Below are 22,809 nucleotides of genomic sequence, written 5' to 3'. Positions count from 1 at the left end.
CGCGGCATGTAAATGAACGAATTAGCTGTATAATGCTGTATAATGAAGGAATTAGCTATTCCTCTCCGATACCGTAACGCGCGCTCAGATTATCTCCTTTGTAACCCGCTGTTTTGCCGCGGCCTTAACGTGCTAGTTTAGCGCCTACCTCTACGTGGTGTTAGTGTGGTGTTAGTGTGGTGTTCGAACAGTTAGGTACCGGACTGCACCATGGACGAGCTGTATTTTTTTGCTCTGACGCTAATTATGATTCAGTGGAGAAGGAGACGAATGTATGCTCGACTGAGAAACCCAGGAAACGCTCGGCAGATTGGAGAGGTGAACGGGGGGCTGCCGCAGCATGGAGAACCAAACCGACCCGAGAACCCGGCTGTAAGACCGGAGGTAGGTGATCTGTTATTTTCTGTAAGAACGGCGCCCATGCCTTCTGGTGCCTCTATTGACGCCGGTCGATGGGCACCGGAGGATGTGCGCCGGTCGATGGGCGCCGGAAAAGGGGCGCCGGAGGATGTGCGCCGGTGGATGGGCACCGGAGGATGTGCGCCGGTCGATATAGCCGCCGTAAGGCGGACAAGAGAAAGCAGTCGCCCGTAAAGTGCCGTTCACGGACGCCGGTAATGGGCGCCTTAGAGACCAGTGTCTGTCTATTTGCAGCTATTGAGCCAAGGGCTGTAGTTTGTTTATTTATTAATGTATTTAAAGTCTTTTTATACTGCGGCACGTTATAGACATCAGTTTACAATGAATAGAAATGTTAATCGAGCTGTGAAGAAGGTACAGAGAAGGGCGACCAAAACGATAAAGGGTTTTAACAATTTCTTATATTCTTCAAGATAGAGACTGATTTCAACCATCGGGAAAACCGACCCGAGTATAACAAAATGGCGCCGGCCCTATGCCCACAGTCACCCGTAAAAGACCGTTCACAGGTGCCTCTACGGTTGTGCATAATTGTCGCTGATCCATGGCCATGTTTTTTTCTGTATTTATTTTGCTCTTTTTTGTGACACATATTTTTGTCAGCTATTGAGCCAATCCGGCTGTAGTTTTTCATACCATATATACATTAGAGATATCTTGTGGAGGTTTTCCCGCCCTCCCCTTCCCCCTTCCCCTCCCCGCTATTTATGATTTCTGACGATAAATAGGGGGGATTCCTATTATATAGCGCCTCTAATGATTTTAGACGATTAAAAATACATCGGACGACATTTAAAATCGTCAAAAAAAGAATCACATAGCTAATGTAGCAACAGGCTTTACAATCAATGTAGAAAGACCAAGCATATATCAAATGAAGTCAATGAACATAGCTGTAAATCAACATATAACCCAGTGTAATCCATGTTCTAAAAGCATTTATATGTATCCATCACTAATTTGAGTTGTCTTTTATCATTGACGGTTTTATCATCTGTTGTATCCCCTGCAGGCAGAGCCGGCCCATCAACAGGCCGTCCAGCGGCCGCGTGTCATCCGTACACGGGCAATGCTCTTTGGCATGTGTGAGAGAGATGTTGTCCGAACATACCGGCTGAGCTCACAGGCAATCTTGTCCCTGTATGAAGACCTGCGTGAGGACCTGGACCCCAAGACCAATCGACACTATGCTGTGCCCGGATTGAGTAAGCTTCTGTGTGCCTTAAATTTTTTTGGTACCGGAAGTTTTCAAAACCCGGTGAGCATAGTTGCTGGTATGACGCAGGCCTCCGTTTCACGGCATCTGGCACAAGTGTTGAAGGCCATGATGAAGCGAATGAGGGACTATATAGTCTTTCCTACGGATCCAGCAGAACTCCAACAGATCCGCAGTGGCTTCATGGGTATTGCCGGTATGCCCAACGTGTTAGGCGCTATCGACTGTACCCATATTGCGTTAAGACCCAGGTCGGAAGAAGAGAGTGGGTTCCGTAATCGCAAGCACTTTCATTCCATGAATGTGCAAGTGGTTTGCGACTCACGCCTTCGCATCCTAAATGTGGTAGCTAACTTTCCAGGGAGCTGCCATGATGCCTACATTCTCGCGCATTCCTCTCTGGCTACTCAATTCCTTGAAGGAAAGTACGGCGAAGGCTGGCTACTTGGTAAGTGACAATTGCAACTTCCTGTGATTTGTCTGTCTCTCATGTGTAGTGTTCTGTTCTCCGGATCTAAAAGATGATCGCTATACAGTTATGTATATTATGTTTACGGTGTTTGCGCTGCAAGTTGTTTTCAATGCATCCCATATTTTGCATCCCATAGGTGATGGCGGCTATGGTTGTAAGCCTTGGTTGCTAACACCGCTCCAGTCACCACACACAAATGCTGAGAAACGGTACAATGAGGCTCATGCCAGCACCAGAAACGTCATTGAACGCACCTTTGGAGTGCTGAAGGGGCGTTTTCGATGTCTGGATCACTCGGGGGGGCCCTGCAATACAGTGCCGAAAAGGTAGTCAGCATAATTATTGCCTGCTGCATGCTACACAACATTTGTCTGAGATTCGGTATGCATGCAGAGGTTGAAGAAGACTTGACACCCGATCAGCCACAGGAGCTGGCAGTTGATGCGGACAGCACCGCACTGGGTAATGAAGTCCGGCGGAGGATCATCGAAATTTATTTCTCATGTAAGTTTAATGTCATACATTACATTTCATTACTGCTGTCATATAACCATTCCTGTCTACTGTGGCCCACGACGATATTGTGCTTTAATAGTACTTCATAGCTGTGGTATTTTATACATATTAATAGAGATGTGAAGTTGGCTTCGGACGATGGAGAATATCTTGGATATTTTTAAAATCGTCCGAAAGCGGGGGAGTAAAACCCAAGAAGATAGGGAGACCCGTTGATAATGGGGACGGCGGGAAATGTCACACACAAAAACCATAAATCTACCCTTGTCCTTTGAATTGTTGCCCCTTGTTTCCCTCTACTCTACTGAACCCCACATCCCCCCCCCCCAAAACCTCCGACGGGCCCAGTGCAGGAGATCGCTTCCGGTGGCATTGCTCAGCCCCGGTCGCATTGTAGGAGCACGTATACCATGTTTCATGGTAAGGGCATAAGTCCATCAGCACCACTCGGACTATTGGCAGCCGATGGACCGGAAGTGGGAGGACAGCCTGGAGCAGGAAGATAAGGGGTTAATTTTACAGGGTCCGGTTCAGATTTAGATCTCTAGAGATTGATCGTTTCTGTACATGTATGTCCTATTTACTCTTGCCATTTCTTCTCATTCTGTTCCAGAATTGAAATTGATGTCTTTTAAGACATTAACGGAAGATGACCACACCGTTAAAGCATTGTTGGCGACATGAGTATTCTGTAGGGTGGCTCTAGAGATTTTTTACACACAGTTATAATTGTGTCTGAGGATCACTCAATAAAAATTGTATTATAAAACAACTCGTATAGAATTATTAATTTCCATATTTTGAATCTGGAAAATATGATCGCCCCATTAAAAACTGTACATGTATTACCTTTTGTGGCCCTCCTGCCCGTTTCCAGCCACTTCGTTATGAACAGTAACATATGGTTATTTATGCTTGAATAAATATCCCTTCATGTGTTACATGACCCCCCTAGGACAACGGTTTTAATAAAAACAAAAGTATGCTTACTCAAATTGAAAACAAAATATAACTTTTATTAAATGTTTTAGGACTGGTTCCTGGAGGGAGGTTTTGGGGCAAGTGCCTGGATTGCGCCAATCAGTGACGCCATGCACTGATTAAAGTCAGCTCTGAGCAAACGCAGTTCCTGGAGGATTAGCGCATGATGACCATCCAGGCGTGAGCCTATTCCTGCCAGTAATTGATCGGTCACGGTCTCTATGCCAAACACTGGTTCAATTTCCGTGTCAGGAAACACTGGTTCAGATTCCTCGATCACTGTTGCTTCATCACTTTGCTGTGATGGGTCGGGTTCTTGAAATGCCAGGGGGGTGTTCAAATACTGTAGGTCAAGGACAACATCCTCCGCTCCGATCACAGGGACATCGTACTGATCCTGTGTATCCATTTCCCCTGATGACATCGCTTGGCTGGGGGGGTCTGCGCTAGGCTGCGGCAACATGGATTCCTGGTGTTCGGATTCCTGGTGTTCGGATTCTCCGCTGTCACCGTCACCGTTGTCCATTGTTTCTGTGGGCAAAGATAGAGAGGTCAACGTCATTACATAACTGTGGAGAGTTAATCATAATTTATAACAGTACCGATTTCTATTTTGTCATGAAACAAGAATTCTTATGGCTATCAGACAATATTGCGACAAGTACAGTGACGGTAGGGCAATCAATGATGCACATTTCTATTACAGTAGTAAATTTTAACAAAGGAGCGATCACACATCGGCTGACCACTGAGCTACCATACAGCTCACATCTGAATTTAGCTAAATACATACCTGCACATGGTGCCGTGTCACCGCCATACTCCGTCTGCATGCCCACCACTACCTCCGCACCCATGGTTCTGAGAACCATCTCCTCCACTGGTGTCAGCACGATGCTGCACGGTGGCCCTCCACCAGTCCTCTTTGCATGGGCATTGATTTTAGCGGCCTTCTCTTTAACCTCTTTTCTGGTGTCCCGCCACCGGTGCTGCACCTGCTTAAAATCTCTTGGCATAACCGAAAGGGAGCTTACATCCTGTGCAATCTTCTCCCAAATCTTTTTTCGGCTGCACCACGAAAGCTTGGACTTAAAGAGAAGGTGATGTTTTTCGCATACAGCACGGCACAAGAGTTCTTTCTCTTCATCCGTAAAGCGCGCATTACGGGTTCGCTTTTGGGATGGCTGGGAGGCGCTTGAGTCCTCCTCTGGCTGCTGGTCCATGGCATGGTCCTCTACCTGAGCCATAACTCGCTTTCCCGGCATAGTTCAACCTGGACGGTAACAAAGAGCACGTGATTAATGAACAGCATGGAGGAGATGAAATCGGTAAAATATACTGTAACATATTTAGGCCCCTGTATAGCCTTGTTTAAGAGCCTTTCCAGTAACTGTGTTCTGCTGTTGTGAACATTAGTGATTTACTCCAGGTGGAGAGATATATAATAGGAATTCCCCCAATTTATTGCAACAAATCGTTAATCTTGGTGAGGGCGGTAAAACCCCCACAGGACTAGCCCAAAGTCCAGCGGGGGTCCGGGAACGACCTCCTGCACTCGAATCGTGTTGCCGTACGGGAATACGGCCGGCGATTAACACGGAGGAGGCTTCCGTAGGGCGGACCAGACAACGCGGTCGCCGGAAAATGGGCGCCAATCAAGGGTGGACGAGAATGCCCTTACGGACGCTTATGTTCACGGGCAGCCATCGCGATGGGCGACCATCTACCGACTTGATCACACGATTCACATCTCTATTAGATATAAAGATGGCAAGCGATAAACATCAAACACAGACTGAATGCAAAGAACCGGGAAACTAGGCTACCGGGCACAACACAACGGATAGCTTACAGCCAAGAGCTAAAATGGAAACATCTGCGCTGTTAGAAATGCAAAAAAGAGGGAAACATAACAGGGCAAAAAAGACAAAGAAAAAAAGCGGGACAGTTGCAAAGTCACACGGTTCAACACAAGGGGGGCCCGTAGATGCCAGAACCAAAAGCGTTTAATACAATGCAAAGGGGGGCAAATGGCCATCGGAACCCGTTTCAGTGCTCGCAGCTGACGGACCAACGCCAATACATCGCTCCCGGACCGCTCCTGAACGCCCGCTCCACCGACTGACATTTTTATCAGGTCTGGAGGGTGGGGAGTGGTGATGAATTTATTGCAAACATCTTGGGGAGGGGTCACGAGGGGGAGGGCAGGTTTCATTCATTCAGCAACTCTGGGGGGGCAGGGGGGTGGGCTACTGTTTTTCACGGGGCTGGGAGAGGGGGGGCAGGAGAGTGTGGGGTGGTTAGTTTAAGAGAACTTTTCTCATAGGGTTGTTTTTTGGGGGAAGTGGGAGGTTCACACACAAATCATACACTAAACTTGCACGATCTTGGGAACGCACCAAAATAGCCCTCCCCAGACCACAAAACAAATTTGGAAGTGCAAATTTGGTTAGGCACTCCCCTATTTGGCTACATAACGCACAGAGACGCCCAGGGACAAAACACATGTAGCACCAACAATTTTAATTTCCCAGGTCTTGGGAGGGGGCAGGAGGGTGGGGGGTTATTATTTGATTTAAAGGGTTGGGATTGGGGGGGGGGGTTTGGGGGGGTGGGGGGCTCCCACAGAAATAGAAAGACAAAGGTTTTCTGATCTGAAGGGTTAGCAGTAGGCGGGGGGAGGTGACAGTGAGGGGAGGGAGAATGAGGGGGGAGGTGAGTGTGAGGGGAGAGAGTTGGAGTGGGGACAGGGGAGGGAAGGGGGGTGAGTGACCAAGGGGGAGGAGGATGAGTGACTGAGGTAAATGAGCAAGGGGAAGGGGGAGGGAGGGTAAAGAACCTGACTCTGCCACTGCAACGCGTGGCTGGGTACCGCTAGTATATACATAAATATATACCAATCTGAGAAAATGTAAATACCTAAAAAAAAAAAAAAGAAATCAGAGACAAGTTGAAGCACATGAAAGCAGGCTATCATTAACCAAATAAATTCAAAGCAAAAAAAACAAAACATCTAATACTGGGATTTAAACCATGTTGGAAGAAGTTCTCACATATTTACAATGACCAGTAAGGATCCTATGTTTTCTCTTTGACAATTCTTTTGATTATTATTTTTAAGATAACATGAAACTGAAAAGTGTAAGCAGGGCTGGATTTAGGATTTGGGCACAAATAGGCAGATTTAGAGAATGAGAGATGGTGGGGCAGTAGAAGACCCTGGAAATCAGATAGTGGGTGAAGTCCTTCTACCACTACCCCTCTCCAGAGACCCAGAGTGCCATAGCAGTACCCCTTTGAAATGGATGACTGGAACAGGCTCCTCGGCACAGCTGCACTCCTCGTTGGCTTGGTATTTGGCACCTACAAAACCTGGTGGCCTAGGCAATTGCCTATTTTGCCTATGCCTAAATCCAGGTCTGTGTGTAAGTATTTTACTAACTTCCAAAACAAATGCTTGATTCTTTCAGTTTTGGGACTTAGTGAATATCTTTCTTCTGGAAATATTTTTAACAGGTTGATATCCAAAGGCTTTGTCCTGCTAAGATTTGGAATTAGCTAGACTAAGGGGTAGATTTTAAAAGCAGCGCGCGTGGCCTACATGTGCGCGCGCCCGATTTTATAACATGCGTGTGCAGGCGCGCGCATGTTATAAAATCAGGGGTCAGTACACGCAAGGGGGTGCACAATTATGCGCCTTGTGCACGCCGAGCTGCGCTCCATTCCCCCGTTCCCTCCACCTAACCTAACCTTCCCATCCCTTCCCCTAACTTTTCCCCCCTCTAGCCCTACTCTAACCCCCCAAAAATGTTTATCCTACCTTTTGCGCCTGCCTCCGACAAGGTGCAAGTTGCGCGTGCCGGCACACAATCCTCTGACACAGCGACAATGGTTGCTCCGTCGGAGGCCTCTGGCCCTGCTCCCGGACCGCCCCTTTTGTAAAGTCCCAGGACTTACACGTGTCCCAGGGCTTTACCTGCGTCGCCGGGCCTTTTTAAAATAGGCCCGGTGCACGAAAGACAGGTTACACAGGTAAATCTTCTGGATTTACGCATGTAACCTTTTAAAATCCGGCCCAATATTTCTCCCTCTCTCAATCCACCCACTCTGTCCCCGTGGTCTCTCTTTCAGTTCCATCCTATTCCCAGCAGTCTCTCTCAGTTCCTCTACCAGTCTCCTTCTGTCTCAATCCCCCAACCCTGTCCACACCAGTCTCTGTCAGTCTCATTCTGTTCACACTAGCCTCTCTCTCTTCATCTCCCCACAAGTCTCTCGCAGTTCTTCCACCCTGCTCCCCCCCCCCCCCCCCCAGGTCTTTCTATCCTTTCATCCTGTTTCTACAGACTCTCTCAATTCCCTACCCTGTCCCCAGCGGTTTCTCCCAGTTTTCCTACCAGTCTCTCTCTCAATTACCCCACCCATCTTTCAATCCTATCCAAGCCCCCAATCTCTCAGTCCTCCCGCCCATCTCTATATCAGTCCTCCCATCAATGCCCCAGCAAATTTCTCTGTCCCTTAGACTCTATCCAGTTTCTGCTTTTCTTTCTCTCTTGTCCCCATCAATCTCAATCAGCCCCAGCATAACATTCCCCAAACCCCACAAGAACAATGACAAGGCCTCAGTGGCTCAACCCTTGTGCTTCTCTCCCCCCCCCCCCCCCCCCCCCACCCCATCCTCTGCCTACCACCAGTATCTCCCTTGCCCCCCCCCCCTCCTTAGTCTCTCTCTCTCTCTCTCTCTCTCTCTCACCTCTTCTCCAGCACCCTTTCTGGATCTTTTGCATACAACCTCCACCCTTACCCCTTCTGGCTCTCATATATCCACCACCTTTCCCCCAAAATTCATATCTTTGAGTCACACTCCTCAGAAGCATGTATGTCTCTTTCAAATCCTTCTCCCTTCAATCACTATCCTTGGCTCTCTCTCCTCTACACCTCCATCACATCTCTAGCTTCCATTCTTCTCTGTCCCATCACCCCTTCTGGCTCTGTTATCTCCTCTCCCCCCACCAGCGCTTTCTCACTCTCCATTCCACCTTCATTACCTATAATTGTCACCCATCCTCACCCTCCCTCCCCGTTCACTCCCTCTGACTTACACACACACAAGCACACACACACACTCACCACCTCTGCTCACCCTGATGCCATTTCGTTGGGTTTTTTTTTCATTCTTCCCCCAATCACCATCTCTGACTTTCTTGTACATATATTCTCCCCTCCTGCATTTGTCACAATCCTCTAATGCCTTTCCCCTTTCTTATTAACACTTTCTATTCCCATCCCTGGTTCTCCCTTGCCACCTCCACTGTCCCTCACTTGGGCTGTCATACAACACCCAATCTCAGCCTTTTCTCTCCCTTTCTGGTCCCCTCACACCTGTTGTAAAACATGTAGCAGCATGGACATTGGAGAGGAATACGATACTAGATGGTCCAATTTCATTGTTGATTTCAGGATGAAGAGGAGGGAAACAATATTAACCCCCCGTTTTCTTCATAGCATAAGCTCCTCCTTGCACTGTTCCTCCCCAGCTCTTGCAATATTCATCCCTTTTCATGTCACTGCCCTCAGAAGCATTCACCCCCTCTTGAACTGCTTCTCCTCTGAGCTTTCACTTCATGTACATCAACTACATTCATACCTTTCTCCCCTTACCCACTATCAGCATTCACTTCCTTTCCCTTGACATTCGTAGAACACATCCCGCTGGTTTACAATTAACTCAAAGAAAGGAAAATTACATTGAACGAGGAGCGGAGAGAGGGGAGCAGGCATAACATAACGTATGCGATCAAACGTCAGCAATATGTCTCCACTGTTGCTGATTTCAGATGAGGTGGGAGATGAGGGAGGGAAGAATTGAGTTGAGTAGTAGAATAATAATAAGCAGAGAAAACCCCTTTGTTCTCTGCTTCAGCCCGTCCTTTCTCTCTCTGCAGTAGCCAGCAGTACTGTCAGGATGGGGGGGGGGGGGAAGAGTGATTGGCTCTTCTTTTCTCTGTTCTACTGTGTTTGCTTACTGGTCCCGTCCTTTGCCTCTATCCTTTGCAGAGCTACTCACTTGCCATGTGGCCAGTAGGACAAGAGCCACATTTTGCACATGAAAGAGCTGAATGTGGCCCCCGAGCTACAAATTGGCCATCATCATGGCGATATTAAGTCAGGGGTCCCGAAAGTTTAAAAACATTAAAAAAAAAAAAATTTTAAATGCGCCCGCAGCTGGCGGGTCGAAAACCAGATGCTCAATTTTGCCGGCGTCCGGTTTCCGAACCCGTGGCTGTCAGCGGGCTCGAGAACCGATGCCGGTAAAATTGAGCATCGGCTGTCAAATCCGCACTAGGGACGTGATAGTGTCCCAAGCGCCTCTTTTACCGCCGGGCCTAATTAAATAATTAAAATACTGTATTGCGTGCACAGGAGAGTGGCCTGTGCGCGCGCTCTCGCCTGCTCTCCCGCGATTTTACTGTATCGGCCCGATAGTGCTTTAAGCTTCTGAAAAAGCAACATATAGCCATCCATATCCATCACATGATAAAGTTGTCGAATTCCACTTCCACCCCAGATTTGAAAAATCTTATGTTGATCCACTGGGTTAAAATCTTCATTCCCCTGTAATGGTATTAACGGAGTAGTTCTAAAATCTTTTTTATGGGAAGCTAACAATTGTTTCCAGGCATGGCTCAAAGGAGATAGTAAAAGTTCCTTCATATTTCATTCAGTAACGTCTCAAATTTGGCATGTAATACATAAAATGAGCTGAACAGTTTAAACACTAAAACATCCAGATTATAGTCTATTTAACATTATGATTCATACAGCCAATCCTTAAATATTCTCATGATATATGGTGAATTATACTTCCCAAGATTTTGCAGACCTATTCATGTTATAAACGTGAACCCTTGAAGCGGCTAGAGTACTGGATGGATCCGCTGAAGGAAGGCCTACAGTGGGACTCATAGCTGGAAGGTGAAACTGGACCAGGAGACCGGACAGGACCTTCATCTATACCAGCCCTCGTTCCCTGCAGGTTGAGCCCTTGGGTACTGGGGCTGGTAGGACTTAGACGGAGGTCTCCTGGCAACGAAGAATCCGAAGAACAGTCCGGATCTAGGCAGGCAAAAGCATGGGAGAGACAGAGATAGTCCAGAGGTTGTGGCAGGCGGCAGCGGTGCGAGACGGAGAACCAGGCCAGATGTCGGGGCAGGCTGAAGAAAGTCCTTTTGGCTAAAATAGCCTCTTTCCCCTCACTTTTTAACCATGCTGGCAGTCATTTCATCTAAAAACTTTACCTCCCTAGCATGCCTGATGTGACATTTATCCAGTCAATATTGGAGTAATCGAATCTCCCATCTGCCACATTTGTTAGCTTCCCTAATTTCTATAAGCATTTTCCTTCCTACTGCCTCTATGTTCTACCCTCTCCCAGTTACATCCCCCTTGTTGAAATGTATTTTCCAATCTTTCAGTTGTTATGTGAACCGGTATGATGTCCCCACTAATACCGGTATATAAAAGTTTCTAAATAAATAAATAAATAAAAATGTATTCATTTTGGCTAGGTGGACAGTAGGTTACCCCCATCACTATACTCTTTCCTAGTTTTTAGATGAAATGACAGCTTCATGGAGCAGATGGTCCAGGAACTAACAAGAGGGGGAAGTCATTTTAGACCTAAATCTTAGTGGAATGCAGGATTTGGTGCAAGAAGTAACAGTAGTGGACTACTTGTCAAAAGTTGTCATAATGTGATCAAATTTGAGTTAATAACTAAAGGAATGATATTAAGTAAATTTACTGCTTGAGCATTTTGACTTTCAAAAGGGAGATTTTGATAAAATGAGGAAAATAGAAGAAAAACTAAAAGGTGCAGCTATAAAGGTAAAACAGTGTGGACATTGTTTAAAAATACCATCTTGGAAATCCAGACCAGATGAATTCCACACATGCAAAAAAGTGGAAGGAAGGCGAAATGACTGCCAGCATGGTTAAAAAGTGAGGGGAAAGAGGCTATTTTAGCCAAAAGAACTTTCTTCAAAAATTGGAAAAAAGATCCATTGGAAGAAAACAGGAAAAAACATAAGAATTGACAAGTTAGATGAAAAACATTGATAAGGCAGGCAAAAAGAAACTTTGAAAAGAAGCTGGTGATAGAGGCAAAAAAATCGTAATAAAACCTTTTATAAATATATATGAAGTAGGAAGCCTGGATATTTAGGGAAAACAAGACCATAATGGAAAGAATAAATTCATGCTTTGCTTCGCTGTTTACTGAAGAGGATGTTGGGGAGATACTTGTGTTGGAAATGGTATTGAATGTTGATAATTTGGAAGAACGGAAATAATCACATTGAACCTGGATGATGTAATAGGGCAGACTGACAAACTAAAGAGTAGCAAATCACCTGGACAAGATAATTTACACCCAGAGTTCTGAAAGACCTAAAAACATGAAATTGCAGGTCCATTACCAGTAATATGACATATCATTAAAATCATCTATTGTACCCGAAGATTTGAGAGTGACTCCAGGAGTAATCCAGGAAACTATAGACTGTTGAGCCTGACTTCAGTGCTGGGACACAACCAGCATGGATTTACCCAAGGGAAGTCTTGCCTTACCAAGCTGTTACATTTTTTTGAAGGGATTAATAAACATGTAGATAAAGGTGATCAGCTGTATAAGGTGTTTTTGGATTTTCAGAAGGCATTTCACAAAGTCCCCCATGAAAGACTCCCACGAAAAATAAAACGTGATGGGATAGGAAGTGATGTCCTTTCGTGGATTGAAAACTGTTTAAAAGATAGGAAATAGAGAATAAGATTAAATGGTCAGTTTTCTCACTGGAGAAAAGTAAACAGTGGAGTACCTCAGGGATCTTTACAGGGAATGGTGCTTTTTAATATATTTATAAATGATCTGGACAAGGGAATGATGAGTGAGATGATCAAATATGTAGACGACACAAAATTATTCCAAGTAGTGAAATCATAATAGCTGTGTATTGCTCCATAATGAGACCTTACCTAGAGTAATGAAATGTGTGCAATTTTGGTCGCTGCATCTCAATAAAGATACAACTGAACTGCAAAAGATACAGAGAAGGGTGAACAAAATGATAAAGGGGAGGGAACGGCTCCCCTATGAGAAAAAGTTAAGAGTTAGAACTGTTCAGCTTGGGGGGGGGGGGGGGGTCCTATGATAGAGGCCTATAAAATCATGAGTGGAATATAATGGGTATATGTGAATCGGTTATTTACTCTTTCATAAAAAGTGCAATGTTTTATCCAAGAAATTACCTACAGCTTGAAGGAGATAAAATTCTCTGAGGAAAGATCTGTTGGATCTGAAACGCGGCCACGTTGGGACATAGTTACCTTAAACCAGGGGTCAGGAACCTTTTTGGCTGAGAGAGCCATTAACGCCACATATTTTAAAATGTAATTCCATGAGAGCCATACAATATGTTTAAAACTAAATACAAGTAAATGTGTGCATTTTATGTAAGATCACACTTTTAAAGTCCAATAAATCTCTGAAAATATTACACCAGGCCTTAAGACACCAATACATCTCCTATTAGGAAAACGGACCAAGTCAAGCTGCTATAGAGTCCTACACAGAAACTACATGCCAGCAGAAAACCTCACCTGAATCACGTGCTGTCCCTCACCTAACATAGAATAAAGAGACCAAAACGCATAACAAGAAGCATGCAGAAAAAACTGAATTGGAAACTGCAACAAGCCAGAGTCTCTGTATGCAGTGTAACAAAGGAAAAAAGAAACATCACCCATCCTTATAAAACAAATCAAGAAATATAAAATCATCAGCAGTAAAACTGTACTAACAAAAAGAACATATTTCAAAACAGCTGATGAGTGGAATATCCAATAATTAAAAACTCATATAAAACATTTCCAGATACCAACAAAATATTTCAAAATAGCAGACACAAAGATCCAGTAATGAAAAATAATAAGGATACAAAAATTCTTTTGCTCTGCATACCTGGGAACGTTTGATATCCAGGTGTCCTGAGATTGTTCTGAATTAGCAGGAGGCGGGGTGGTTTGCTTGGAACTTTCTCCTCTCTCAGTCACATACCAGCGCTCTCTCACACTGGCTCTCAATGACACACCTATACACACATGCTCTCAGTACTCACATATACACATGTCTTTCTCTCTCACTTATATAGGCTCTTAATTATACATTTACACACATGCTGTCTATCTTTTCATGCTTACACACACACACAGGCTTTCAATCACATAAATACATGCTGTCTTTTTCTCTCACACACAGACTCTCATTCACATGCTTACAAATATGTCCTCTCTTTCTCTCATTTACACACAGGCTCTCAATCACATACTCATATGCTCCATCACCTAAACCAGCTCTCAATCACAAACAGACACACATGCTCTCTCTTACTTATACACACAGGCTCTTAATCATACATACACATGATTTCTCTCACACACAAAGGATCTCAATCATACACACATACTCTTTCACACAAACAGGTTTTCAATCACAAACTTACACATACAGGTTCCCAATGGTAAACTTACATTCATGCTCTCTCTCTCACAGGCAGGCTCTCAATCGCAGACATACTCTCTTTCACATATACAGGCTCTCAATCATTCACATACATGCAATCTCTCACACACACACAGGATCTCAAACACACATGCTTGCTCGCTCATTCACTCTCTCTCTCCCCCACCCCCACCCCGGGAACTCACAGCAGCAGCAGCAGCCTCCTCCCAATGCTAACCTCCTTCATTTTCAGCCCTCGTGGAGGCGGAGTCCCATCGGCCGCGGTTGAAGCTCTTCATTTTCCTCCGAGCCGCGCTGCAGTCTTCTTTTTGTCGCGCACGCACCCAATGCTCTCGACTTCCTCTTCCGGGCCGCGGGGGGGGGGGGGGGGCGGGAAGAAGAGACCACACTAGCGTGGTCTCTGCTTCCCGCGCACGCACCCGATGCTCACCACTTCCTCTTCCAGGCCACGGGGGGGGGGGCGGGAAGAAGAGAGCACGCCGGTGCCGCTGACTCCAGCTGTCCTGCCGCGTTCCGCCCGGGCTGACAGCATTTTAAGCCCGGGCAGAGGAGGACCGGGGAGCAGCTGGGTCAGCGGGGGATGGAAAGTGTGGCGACACTTGTCTGCGAGCCAGATGCAGCCCTCAAAAGAGCCATATCTGGCTCGCGAACCATGGGTTCCCGACCCCTGCCTTAAACAGATACGTCGGTTGAATGTCCAGGGTAGAGTCTTGATATTATTAAAAGCGGGCGCTTTAAACTTGTACATTGACACGGCATTAATGTAAAGGATAATAAATTCATGCTACACAGAGAAAAATATAGAAAAAATCAGGTCGGAGGAGGTTGGTTGATGATTACAAAGAACACATTACCCGATTACAGTGGTATAAAGAATGTAGTATGAAACCTTCCTCTCTGCCCTAAAACATTTCTTGGATAAACCATTGCACTTTTGATTCAATTATACCAGTAGTGGTGTAAATATTTGTCAACTCATACAAGAGGCTAAAAATTAAATATTAAAAATGTTCATCAAATAATTATCTTTGCAAAATTGTTAGACAAGAGGTGATTTCAAGTGGCGTTATAGAGTTGAAAAGTACTTAGCTATTCTTTCTGCAAGAGTTGCACATCTATATTATCAGAGTTGGTCTCCATCGGTATGCAGTGCATGCCCGTAAGGCTGATAATTATTAAATAGATTCATTGGCTCATAGAGGGGTTCATCCTAAAAAAAGAAGAGATAAACTCTTTGGGGTAGATTTTATAAGGTGTGCGCATGCTTCCTGGCACGCACACATGGACGCACTGATTTTATAACGTGTGTGCCAGCACACGCATGTTATAAATTCCCATGGCCAAGCACTCACACATGTTGGATTTTATTATCCACACACACGGGGGCCCAACTTTGTAAGATTACGCGCACGATGCTATTGGGCCTCCTTGAGTTCCATCCCAGTCTTCTCCAATTAAGGAGCTACTGGGAGGGAACTTCCCTACCCACACGTCCTCCTTATTCCCCTCTCCTTCCCACCCTCTAAACCCTTTCGCCTACCTTTCTTTTTTTGTTTTGTTTTTTTGCTTACTGCTTCATTGGAGAAGAAGCAACTTGCGTGCGCTGGCCAACTGCCAGCGCGCGCTTCTCTGGCACAGCAGCAAATGGCCGCTGTACCGGCTGCCTCCAGCCCCGCCCTTCCCCGCCTCCCAGACCACTCCTTTCTCTGGGCCCGGCATTTCTCCATGTAACAGGGATTACGCGCGTGGCTGGGCCCCTTTGAAAATTTCCGAAGTGCACGCAAGTCCTGGCCACACGTGTAATCCCCGTTTTTTACGCAAATGGTCATTTTAAAATTCGGCCATTTATGTTCAGAGACACGCATCCCCTGTCCAATGTTTTTCTAAGATGGGAATTAGTTTACGAATTCACTAGAGACGAGAAATAGCGCACTTCCTAAGTGTTTAGAAACCTTGTAATTTGGGTGAATTGAGCCCCCTCTTTCTGATGCTGAACAATTAAATCTAGCAAGCATAAATGTGTGCAGTGTACGTGTTCATTTTCCACTTCTGGCTGGAACCTTGGGCATCTAATGATAAGAATCACAATTGTACACCTCTTTTTCTAAGTAGTGTGCAAAAGTTTGATTCTTGATAGTTATTGAATCTGCAGTTCAATGTAGGGAACCGTTGCATTTTGTAAACCTTGTCTTTGAAATTAATATCAAATTGCCAATATTGAAAAACGAGATCTTATTAACAGAACAAATGACAAGTTAGTACTAAATTATCCACTTAGAGTTTACTGCCATGACTGGAGTTCATATGTTGGCCAAAAAGTGACTTTGAATTATTAGAGTCATGATAAATAAGCGTAAATTTGGATGTATAAGCTCATATATAGGGTGGGTAAACTAAATATTTTGTTTAATCTGAAATTTCTATGATTCTATGCTTGCTTTTGTATGGGAAATTTGGCAGGCCATGACTTCTCTTATGGGCCAACACGAGAACTCTGGCCACTAGAGCTCTGCACTACCTGACCTGCTATAACATAAAACCTTTTTCAAATCCCTGACTACTTATGCAATTATAACATGACATGCTGAAAATCAAATTCAAGCTGCAACTGAATTCTTAGTAAGCTTCAATTCCAATTACTCGTAATTCCTCAGAGTCCATGCAAATAGCTGCAAAATTTCCCACCCGAGGGACCACTGATTCCATCTGCCATGGGAATGACTGAATGAAAGGGCAAAAGGATACCATTTGTAAGGGTTCTTCTTCTTTTTCGAAGCCTTGCACACAGAATACCATTGTGAAGATCTCAGAGGGGCTCTGTAAGGAATGTGCGCAGAAAAAATGATCTTAAAATGTTACAAGTGGTGCTGTTGATTCATGAGCTGAAATGGCTTGGGTAGATGGCTGCTATCCAATGGCACTAGTTCAAAACCTGAACCAGGTAGCAGCTAGGCTATTTATCCTGTATTTGAGTTCATGGACTATCACAGATGGGATCACCGGGAGGGGAGGGGGGGAGGGTATCTGAAATAGAAAAAACTACATATAGTGTAATTTAGATTTTGCTGTTCTATATCACTGTTATTTCTCTAGTTCCAGTCTCTAGCCACTTGAGTAAACAATCCCCTTTCTCCACGGTCATATGTCATTAAAGTCAGTAAACAGTAAAAATTGATTAAGCAGCAAAAGAAAATTGTATATTTTCAACACCTCTGAGTTACAGTAAAGCCACTTTGCAATTGAGAAGAACAGATGCTAGATTTTAAATGCTAGCGTCACCACTGGGAATTTGCCAGTTATAACTGCTGCCATCTGTTTTCTGTTGTCCTTTTCCTATACATCATAGCTCCCTTTCACTGATTTGTATCTGAATGAAAACTATTTGATCAGAGGTTTCATCCACAGCATTATTACAATTTTATATTTGAGAAAAAGACCTGTTTTGGCATACATATGGTGTTCTCTTTGTCTTATTTAGGCATGATGAACAATTTTCATTCAAAATAATTTTGACCTCAAGAGAACAAATAGGGGTAATATTTGGATTTTGCTTCATATTGATTGTCATAAAAAGGAGATTTTCACGAGTTATTTGGCCCATAAAATAATAAATAAAATAATAAACTTAGCCTGAAAAAAGAAATCCAGAATCTATACTTAGTACTTCTGATTATCTGTTAAAACTGATTAATCCCAATCATATACCTCTGATGTGAAAATTGTGGCCATAGGTTATAAAATTCCCAGCCCCATGGACCTTTCCCACAGAAGGAGCCAGTCTGTGGCCTCATTGTTGTGGCAGAAACATGTGGATTGGGGATTTAGCTAGCGCAACTCTGCCCCTGAGACCCTACATCCCATATGGAAGCCAGGAGGGGAAAGATCACTCAAAGCCTAGGATCAAAGTGCATGATGGCTCAGTTCCTGGTTGGCATGCTGCCATTGCCACCAATATAACTATAATTTGGCCTCAGATCGGCCCCAGCTTCTAAGAACATAAGAAGTTGCCATACTGGGTCAGACCAAAGGTTCATCAAGCCCAGCATCCTGTTTCCAACAGTGGCCAATCCAGGCTACAAGGCTACAAGTACCTGGCAAATACCCAAAAACGAAGTATATTCCATGCCACTGATGCCAGTAATAGCAGTGGATATTTCTAAGTCAACTTGATAAACAGCAGGTAATGGACTTCTCCTGCAAGAACATATCCAAACTTTTTTTAAACCCAGCTACACTAACTGCACTAACCACATCCCCTGGCAACAAATTCCAGAGTTTAATTGAGAGTTGAGTGAAAAAGAATTTTCTCCAGTTGGTTTTAAATGTGCTACATGATTACTTCATGGAGTGCCCCCTATTCCTTCTATTATCCAAAAGAGTAAATAACCATTTCACATTTACCTGTTCTAGATCTCTCATGATTTTAAAGATCTTCATCATATCCCCCTTTAGCCGTCTCTTCTCCAAGCTGAACAGCCCTAACCTCTTTAGTCTTTCCTCATAGCGGAGCTGTTGCATCCACTTTATCATTTTGGTCACCCTTCTCTGTACCTTCTCCATCACAACTATATCTTTCTTCAGATGCAACGACCAGAATTGTACACAGTATTCAAGATGTAGTCTCACCATGGAGTGATACAGAGGCATTTTGACATTTTCTGTTTTATTCACCATTCCTAATAATTCCTACCATTCTGTTTGCTTTTTTGACTGCCGCAGCACACTGAGCCAATGATCTCAATGTATTAGCCACTATGACGCCTAGATCTCTTTCCTGGGCGGTAGCTCCTAATATGGAACCTAACTTCGTGTAATAACTAGGGATGTGAATCGTTTTTTGACGATTTAAAATATCGTCCGATATATTTTAAATCGTCAAAAATCATTACAAGCGATATTTAATAGGAATTCCCCCGATTTATCGTCAAAAATCGTAAATCGGGGGAAGGGGGAGGGGAAGGGGGAGGGCGGGAAAACCGGCACACTAAAACATCCCTAAAACCCACCCCGACCCTTTAAAATAAATCCCCCACCCTCCCGAACCCCCCCAAAGTGTCTTAACTTACCTGGGGTCCAGTGGGGGGGTCCCGTTGTGATCTTCCACTCTCAGGCGTCGGGCCATGGGTGCGTTGATAGAAAATGGCGCCAGCGCTACCTTTGCCCTGGGGTAGCAAATTGTGGTAGTGCCGGCACCATTTTCTATCAACGCACCCGTGGCCCGACGCCTGAGAGTGGAAGATCACAACGGGACCCCCCCCACTGGACCCCAGGTAATTTAAGACACTTTGGGGGGGTTCGGGAGGGTGGGGGATTTATTTTAAAGGGTCGGGGTGGGTTTTAGGGATGTTTTAGTGTGCCGGTTTTCCCGCCCTCCCCCGATTTACGATTTACATGATATTTAAGAAAACAAAACCACGACGATCCGATTCCCTCCCCCCCCCCAGCCGAAATCGATCGTTAAGATGATCGATCACACAATACACATCTCTAGTAATAACAGAATGGGTTATTTTTCTCTATATGCATCACCTTGCACTTATCCACATTAAATTTCATCTGCCATTTGGATGCCCAATTTTCCAGTATCACAAGTTCCTCCTGCAATTTATCACAATCTGCTTGATTACCTCACTCGTCAAATTCCTTTCCAGATCATTTATAAATATATTGAAAAGCACAGATCCTAGAACAGATCTTTGAGGCACTCCACTGAATACCTTTTACCACTGAGAAAATTGTCCATTTAATCCTACTCTCTGTTTCCTATCTTTTAGCAGGTTTATAATCCATGAAAGGACATCGCCATCTATCTCATGACTTTTTACTTTTCTTAGAAGCCTGCCATGAGGAACTTTGTCAAAAGCCTTCTGAAAATCCAAATACACTACATCTACCAGTTCATCTTTATCTACATGTTTATTAACTCCTTAAAAAAAGTGAAGCAGATTTGTGAGGCAAGACTTGCCTTGGGTAAAGCCATGCTGAATTTGTTCCATTAAACCATGTCTTTCTATATGTTCTGTGATTTTGATGTTTAGAACACTTTCCACTATTTTTCCTGGCACTGAAGTCAGGCTAACTGATCTGCAATTCCCAGGATTGCCACTGGAACCCTTTTTAAATATTGGGGTTACATTCGCTATCCTCCAGTCTTCAGGTACAATGGATGATTTTAATGATAGCAAAGAAATCTTTCCGTGATGGTCTTATCTTCTCTAAGTGCCCCTTTAACCCCTCTATCATCTAACGTCCAACTGACTCCCTCACAGGTTTTCTGCTTTGGATATATTTTAAAATGATTTACTGTGAGTTTTTGCCTCTATGACCAACTTCTTTCAAATTCTCTCTTAGCCTGTCTTATCAATGTCTTACATTTACATTGCCAACGCTTATGCTTTATCCTTATTTCTTCTAGAGCAAAAGCCTGCTAGTGTTGCGGGCTGTGTTAGCGGGAGGGAAAAAGTACTCAGGTTATGTTGGGGGGAAGGAAAAGACTGTTAGGTAGGGTCTATTTAATCATTAGATAAATTAAATGGTTCTAGAATGGTGTAATTTCAGAAGGGCAGCATAGAACAGAAGCAGTTACAGCAAAACAATAGGTACAATAATCACACAAATTCAGCTCTTTTAATCACTTCTTTCATGTGTACAGATAAACAGCTATACCAAATATTGCTTTTCATCATGGCTTCATTTATTTTGTATTTTAGGTTTTATGTAATTTTAAGTGGTTTGACTTGCTGTGCCTGATTTAAGGGCAGCCAATTTAACCCAGATTTCACAATCTGATTGTCTGAAACTTATATTGGGTTACCTTATCAGAATAAATTGTGTTGATGCACAATTCAAACACACACAATCTTTCTTTTTTGTTATGAAATAAGAGCAAACCTACAGGGAGATTTACTAAGCCACTATAGTTTATCATGAGAGGGGACAAATTTCGCTGAGGGGCACTCAATATAGAAACATAGAAACATAGAAATGACGGCAGAAGAAGACCAAACGGCCCATCCAGTCTGCCCAGCAAGCTACGCACTTTTTTTTTCTTTCTCATACTTATCTGTTACTCTTCGCCCCCATCAGCACCCCCCTGGTTCCAGTTTCACTCCACCCCTGCCATCGATGTAGAGAGCAGCGCTGGAGCTGCATCCAAGCGAAGCATCCAACTCAATTGGTCAGGGGTAGCAACTGCTGCAATAAGCAAATTATTCCCATGCGTATTTGTTTTCCCAGCCTGTGCCATTCAGTCCTTGTTAGTTGTTGTCTGAATATAATTCCTCTTTTCTTTATTCCCCCTGCCGTTGAAGCAGTGCATTGCACTGGATATGTATTCCCAGTGAAGTATCAGGCTTAATTGATTCAGGGTAGTAACCGCCATAACAAGCAAGATACTCCCATAATTATTTGTTTGCCCAAACTATGTAATTCATTCCTTGTTGGTTGTTGCCTGAATATAAATCCGCTTTTCCTCTTTCCCCCCTGCCGTTGAAGCAGAGAGCTATGCTGGGTATGCACTGAAAGGAAGTATCAGTCTCTACCCCCTGCCGTTGAAGCAGAGAGCTATGCTGGATGTGCATTGAAGTGAAGTATCAGGCTTATTTGGTTTGGGGTAGTAACTGCCGCAACAAGCAAGCTACTCCCTGGTATTTTTGTGAATGCAAATCCTTTTTTTTCCACATTTCCTCTTGCCGTTGAAGCATTTATTTATTTATTTATTTATTTTTAACTTTTCTATACCGATGCTCCTGTACAGGATACATATCGCACCGGTTTACATGGAACTGAAAACAGTCGCCGGGAGGCATATACAATGAAACATAGGAACAAAGAACGTTCGGGGAAATAAAACAGTGTGGGGAAAAGTAACATTGGAACAAGGAAAGTGCGGGGAACTAAGGCAGATATGAGAAAACTTTAGCAATATCAGGGAATGCACTACCATATAATGTGGTAGATATAACATAATATTAAAAAGAGTAAGTTTAATAATAATATGAATGGGAAAAGAGGCCTAAGCCTCGGGGAAACGAGCCGGTGGGGGGGAAAGGGAGAGAGTTATGGGGGAAAACCACAATGAGCAATGGGACATTTAGCATTGGCAGGATTCAAGGGGGCGAGAGATCAAGGGCGAAGGGATTATCTGTCCGAAGAGGCCTGACTGAAGAGCCAGGTTTTCGGGATTATCTGTCCGAAAAGGCCTGACTGAAGAGCCAGGTTTTCAGTTTCATTTTGAAGACCAAAGGGCAGGGTTCTTGGCGGAGGTCTAGTGGGAGCGAGTTCCAGAGTAGAGGCCCAGCTGTGGAGAGGGCGTGCTTCCTTAAAGAGGTTTTAGCAGGTGGGGTATATAGCATGTCTTTGTATGCTCTTCTAGTGGGTCTGTTTGAAGTGTATGGCCTTATTTGGAAGGTTAGATTGAGGGGGGAGATATTATGTAAAGCCTTGTGGATCATCATGAGGGCTTTAAAGAGGATCCTGGATTTGATGGGTAACCAGTGCAAGTTTTGAAGGATTGGAGTGATATGTTCTCTTCTGTTGGCATTAGTGAGGATCCTGGCTGTGGCGTTCATGACCATCTGAAGAGGTTTGATTGAGTTGGCGGGTAGTCCCAGCAGAAGGGAGTTGCAG

General features: G+C 44.3%; 1 protein-coding gene across 1 annotated transcript; it reads left to right on the top strand.

The window, feature by feature from the left end:
* The first annotated feature begins 210 nt into the window (after window positions 1-210).
* On the top strand, window positions 211-2,438 carry LOC115097423 (putative nuclease HARBI1). Its single transcript, XM_029613231.1, has 3 exons — window positions 211-384; window positions 1,433-2,084; window positions 2,245-2,438. Exons 1-3 carry the CDS (start codon window positions 211-213, stop codon window positions 2,436-2,438), a joined length of 1,020 nt encoding a protein of 339 aa, XP_029469091.1.
* The last annotated feature ends 20,371 nt before the right edge of the window (window positions 2,439-22,809 follow it).

This window comes from Rhinatrema bivittatum, chromosome 1, assembly GCF_901001135.1.
Source record: "Rhinatrema bivittatum chromosome 1, aRhiBiv1.1, whole genome shotgun sequence".
Taxonomy (NCBI): domain Eukaryota; kingdom Metazoa; phylum Chordata; class Amphibia; order Gymnophiona; family Rhinatrematidae; genus Rhinatrema; species Rhinatrema bivittatum.
The sequence above is the reverse complement of the archived record's forward strand: the minus strand, read 5'-3'. Positions and strand labels throughout refer to the sequence as shown.